The 6,000-nt window shown below is 40.4% G+C and overlaps 1 protein-coding gene across 2 annotated transcripts in view; it reads right to left on the reverse strand.

Moving 5' to 3' along the window:
• Positions 1–4,973, reverse strand: part of RAB3C (RAB3C, member RAS oncogene family) — a 290,840-nt gene extending 285,867 nt beyond the window's left edge. The window contains exon 1 of one of the 2 annotated variants that reach the window (XM_061129756.1): positions 4,711–4,973. In XM_061129756.1, the coding sequence (XP_060985739.1) occupies positions 4,711–4,728 (18 nt within the window). In that variant the 5' untranslated portion in view covers positions 4,729–4,973. Of the gene's footprint in view, positions 1–3,871; positions 4,009–4,710 lie in introns of those variants that run through there. The other variant, XM_061129755.1, reaches the window with a different exon arrangement.
• Between the last annotated feature and the right edge of the window lie 1,027 nt (positions 4,974–6,000).

Here is a 6,000-nt window from a genome sequence, read left to right on the forward strand (position 1 = left end):
TGACCTTTAACCAATACAACATTTTTTTCAGGCGGCACAACTGCTCATAAGTTCCTAGGAAAACTCAATTTTTAGCATAGAATTATATTTCCTTCTTGGAATATGATGGTCAAGAAAGGAATTTGCAGTTCCAATATAAGCTCAGAATGGCAGGGGGAAATTGTGGTTATGCCATGTAATGATTCCACAACTCTTTAAACTGAAAATGAAAGTCATTCTTACACCATAGAAATTTGCCTTTACGGCAATTTCCCTCTCTACCCTCCATTTTCCCTTACAGAAGAAAGGTGGATACTTCAGGAATTTGCTCAAATCAAGTAAGAAAGAAGTTCTTGTTTCTCCAATGTTAACTAGAGCTTTTTTCCATCTCTGTAGGGATAAGGACTAACCTTCCATTTCTTATGTAAAGATAAACTGATCATAATTGAAGTTGGATGTGGGTAGAAATTCAACAATAATAAAATACAAGATTGCCATGGACTTTTCACAGACAAATGAAACAATGTTACTTATGTCTTGTTTCTTTGTAATATTTTGTTGTTGTTGTTAGACAGCATGGCTGTATTTAATATCTATTGTGTTTTTCACCTCAACTTTCATTTTCAGCCTACACTCATACTCTTTCTTCAATCCTCCTCCTTTTTAGCCAAGCAACCTTTTTTGGCACACCACTCCATGCTTTGAGTAGTTGTTTTTCTTTGAAGTTTCCTAAGTAGTTAGAGGGCTCTCTGTACTTACGTGAAGAAAGCTTGTGGATGACAAAATTGAAGATGAAGCATTTAAACACAGACAAAGAATTCCACTTTGGTCCTTGGAGAGTATAAATAAAGCTATAAGAAATTCAAACCAGGAAGACAAAGAGCTAGCCATTTTTAAAACACTGACCCTTCTCAAATATTTGATTTAGTTTATATAAGATAATTTTATAAACAGAAGAGACAATTTTCCTTTTTCTGATCCAAATGAAAATCAACATGGCACTCATTCTTTACATCACCTTTTTGTGTCTTCTTAAGGAACCCAAAATAATAGAGGAAACAACAGGGGCTTCCTAGAGATTTAGCAGAATTTTGAATTTACCATGTTGGTCAAGTTGTTTAATTATATAAAGCTCTAGTTATCTGCCTGTAATTAAGGTAATAGTGACCTCTAGGACTGTTTTATATTTTACATACACACAGATCTGAATGCAAAGCACAGTGCTTGGCACAGACAAAGCACTAGATAAACTGGAATTTGTTCAATCTGGCTCCTGAATCAAATGATAATTTGTTCCTGAAAGTGTTGCCCTTAAGTCATGAGCACTGCTATTCTCCATTTCATTTGGTCCTCAGGATTTATGGAGGCACTAAAGGAAGAAACACAAAATGACCATCTCCTGCATTAAAATTGTAATCCATCATTTGGAACACTTACCAAATGCTATTCCTGGTTATTTAGTTGCAGAGGAAATACAGACAGCAAAGACTATTACTGCTATTGTCCTGCATTTTTCATCAACTCAAAGAGAAATATTATTCAGAAAATTTTGCATATATCAAAGACAACTACACTGAACAGAGCACCAAGCTATGTACAAAGGCACAATAAATACTTTAAAAAATATACTGAACAATTTTAAAGAGTTCTTTGATTTAAGAAAATATAAAAAGTAAATTAGCATTTTAAATGATATGGTTCAGTCTTTAAATGGAAAAAATGTCAATTATTCATCTGATTACATTTTCATATATCAAAGTCATCTGGAATGTGATTATGATTCACAAGTACAAGTGCTAAGACAATATCTGCCATATATATATATGTGTGTATATATATAAAGCATGTTTATAGTTTTTATTCTTCCTATCATTATATATGTTTGAAAACCTGATAGTAATTGAGAGTTGGCCACCATAACAATTTACTTGGTAAAGTGAATCAGTAAATGTGCTTTAACTAAATGTACTAAAGAAAAAAGCTTTTTATTTTTTTAAATGTACATGTTATTCAAGACAGCATTCGGGCATTAAAATTTTTAAATGTAAAAAATCAAGTCTAGTGAGTAAAATACATCCCAAATATGAAAATAACTGCAGAAGCAAATCTATTTTGTTACTTGTTCTTATATTAATTATTCATTAAAGTTCTGACTAAACTTTGGAATTGCAGTGCCTACTACAAAATTGATATGAATTGACCTAAAATATTTCTTAGGGCACTAACTTCATATAGTTCTGTAATATTTTGATGACCCTTCTGAACAGTCTAAACAATTACTGTAAGAAAATAAAAATCAAAATGCACTGTGATTAATTTGTTAGTAATTTATTTTAACATAAAAACTTCAGTGCATATATGGGGTTAATGTTAAATACTAACAATCTACTTTTAAAGTCTACTGTCAATGTTTACTTGTAATCAAATATGATTAAGGTAGCCAGTTGGCTCCTGGCAGTAACTCCAGTAATGGGAAATTATCATAAGCCAATACATCTTGATTACAACAGCCTGTACCTTTATTGTCTGTCCAGATTCTTTTCACATCAGGTCTATAATGAAAAACTAAGTCACAAACACAGGTATTAGAAGATACACAGCTGGATCACTGTTCTCTGGAACAAATCAAATTTTCAGTAACTCATAAGGTAATTTGAGAGCTTTCATTAATATAATGCTTCAACAAACAGTTAAATTCTACAGATTTTTCTCACTGAACAGTCAACACATCTCTAAATATGCATAACCCATGAAAGAATATTGCAGTGGATTGCCATGCCCTTCTCTTCCCGACTCAGGGATCGAACCCACGTCTCTTATATCTCCTGCATTGACAGACTCGTTCTTTACCACTAGAGCCACCTGCGAAGCCCATATATAACCCACACCGCAAATGAAAAGTAAATTGACGCATACGCTTAAAACCCCTGATTTTTTGAGGAAAAACAGTTGGAAAACCTTTAAGTTCAAATTAAAGTCAAACATTTATATTGCTGGATTTGGCAGCAGGGGTGGGTTCTCAAGAGAGACAACACGTTCCAAACGGTGCGTTCCATTCCTTCTCAATCCATTCATAAAGTGCCTTTCTGTTACGCAATGGGATCACTCTCCTTGTTAATGAACTCAGGCTGATGTTTAGTATTAATTGATTGCACATACAAACGAGAAAGCATCACTCATCTTTACTTAAAACCAGAACTTAAGCAAGATGCTTAGGCAGAGGCACCTTCGCCGGGAGTCAAAGAAAGCAAACCTAAGACCGTGACTTAAACAGGAATCGGAACGACAAACAAATGGTCACAGTACTCAGGAAAGCTTGGACGAGAGTCTCTGAAACGCAGGAGTAAACCAGCGTGGACAGAGATAAAGCGCTAGCATACTTCTGGGAAGAGTGAAGCCCTGAAGTGTTTGCTGATATTACTAGGACCTTAACTGAAGAAAGGGGACTTTGGGGACCCTAACGTTGGCTTCTCCTTTCTTAGAGAGCTCTTAATTAAGCTGAATTTGCTCTATATCGACTCCAGTAGACAGCTCGCAACACCAAACCTGATGTGTCTGCACCGCGATCACGAACCAGGCAAGACAGGAGGAACAATCAATGCCAATAAGAGATGGCATGTTCCTCTGACTTTTGTTTGCCCGGGCTGACGTTCTAGACACTCTCATCCTTGTGGAGCCCGGGAAGATAATGTATATTCCCATCCCTCCTCAAAACAACCCCAATCACCGCCCCCACGGAGCGGGGTTCTGTCCCCAGGACCAAGTCTGAACCGCGTCCCGGCGGATGGCTGCATAAGACCTTCCCTTAGATCGGGCGCAGTTTGCACTTGGAGCGAGGGAGAAAGCGTCTCTCTCAATTCCTCCCGAGGCCACACTTTCTATACAGACCCACCTGCATGGGAGCTTCGTGTCTCATTGTTCGCAAAGTGTCCTTTCTCCCTGGCTAACACAGTGCTGGCTCGGGCGCCCGGTCAAGCGTGCGCAGCCCGCGCGCTTCACGCTCCACTCTGCACTCGGGGCTCGCTAACCGGCTCCAACATCAGCACCGGAGCTGTCCCTTCCTGGCGCCGCACACGCGTACTGGCCCGGAGCCCCGCGTGCTCCTGGGAGTTGTAGTCTAGCCTAGCCGAACTTCCCCGCAAACCGGTGGGCAGTAAACTACATTTCCCGGCAGGCCAGCATTTAAACGGGCTGCTTCTCCAGTAGGACTCGGCCGCGGAGCCTCCCTTCTCTCTTGGACTCGCTCCTGGCTAGTGCTCTCAGCCTCCCGGGCTGTTTGCTCGCAAGGTGCAGGCGAAAGGGACCCCAGTTCATTCATCTCAGCTGGAGATTTTTCTTTGCTACCTATCGGCTTCCGAAGCTAGATTGTGATTTTCCTGGGTAGGAAACGCACTACCTTGGGCTAATTTCCAATCGAAACGACACCTGCACCGCGTTCTGGAACTCTCCGCCCTACACATCCCCATTCCCAATCGGGAAAGTTTGTACATTTCCATAGGCAGAGTAGGGTGGTTTTACAATCTCATTCAGCAAACGCGGGGGAGAACGACAATGAATGGTACACAAATAAAGAAAGCGGTTTACTCACACAGTTGCGCTGAGAAGTCGCCCACGCGCGCGAGTATACACACACACACACACACACACACACACACACACACACACACACACACGAAGTCCATGAAAGCGAGATTTCACGCGGAGCAGGCGGAGGAGCTCCCTTCTGCTTACCTTTCCGTACAGCTCCATGGCAACTCAAGGTTCCGAAATTCTCAGTAATCCCTCCTGCTCCAAGTGAGGTTAAGGTCTCACGCAGGAAGCCGAGCTAGACGCACTACACAATGGAAGGGGTGGGGGTGGTGCCTGGCGGAGGGAGAAACGAGGGAAGACCGTAGAGTACGCTGATTTAGATATTCGGGTTTTTTTCCTCCGAGGGGAAAGCTTGGAGTCTTCAAGTACCGGCTGCAGAGAAAGAACTGGGAATCTTAGGAAGTGCCAGGGGAACGATCGTACTGGGCAGCCCCTCCCCGGGCCCTCCCCCAGGCACCTCCACCGTCATTAGTGCGCACACACAACCGCCGCTGGCCCGAGGCTGGAGAGCTGATACCGGACTGCGTTATTTACCCAAAGCAAGTCACAGAAAATGAACACATTCATCACCAGAGCCCAGAAGCACCGTCACAGAGCAAGATAGGAGACCTCTATTAAGCTATCCTGTCCTTTCAACAGAGTCATTCCTTACATTACAATCATACTCCTCCCTGGCTGGTTCAAAAATGGTTTTGAAATCTGGGAACTGTACTTGTATTACACTTATCTTCCCCTCAATTGACAAATATGTGTGACTATCCATATTCTCTGTACCCATCTAAAAACTCCCTTTTCCCCAAGAGTAAATGTTAAGCAGTGCAGTAATGATTCTTGCCTTTCACTTTGTGATCAAAATAATTATTGGAGGCAGAATGGAAAAGGAATGAACTTGATACTGACAGAAATATGGAAGTAACAGCAACGGCAGCAAAAACAGTTTGAAACTTCATTGCACCAGACAAAACAGTAGAACAGTGGTTCAGAAATGTGCTTGAAAATCTCTTGAGGGTGCTAAAATTCGTATTCTCAAGACTCTTGAGGGTGCTAAAATTCGTATTCTCAAGGCATGCGTAGAGATTCTGATTCACTAGATGTGACGGAGGAGTCTGAGGATTAGCATTTTCAACAAACACCCTAGCGATTCTGATGCAGTGCTCCTTTGCCATTATTTGAGAAATACTGCCTTAAAATCTTTTATATGTAAGAATTTTTCAAAAATAATAAATATCAAAACTTCATAGACTGACTCAATATTGCAACAACAATGTACTGGGAAACTACCATGTTTAAAATGTTCCATTAATTTTAGATTGTGTTTTTGGTTTTGCCTTTTTTTTTTTTTTTAAAGAAATCTAAGATCTGTTTTCTAATCTTGCAATCAATGAAAATGTAATGTGATATCACCTAGGTAAATAGTTTTAATAACTACTC

This window comes from Dama dama, chromosome 25 (genome assembly GCF_033118175.1).
Source record: "Dama dama isolate Ldn47 chromosome 25, ASM3311817v1, whole genome shotgun sequence".
In the NCBI taxonomy this organism is placed as follows: Eukaryota; Metazoa; Chordata; class Mammalia; order Artiodactyla; family Cervidae; genus Dama; species Dama dama.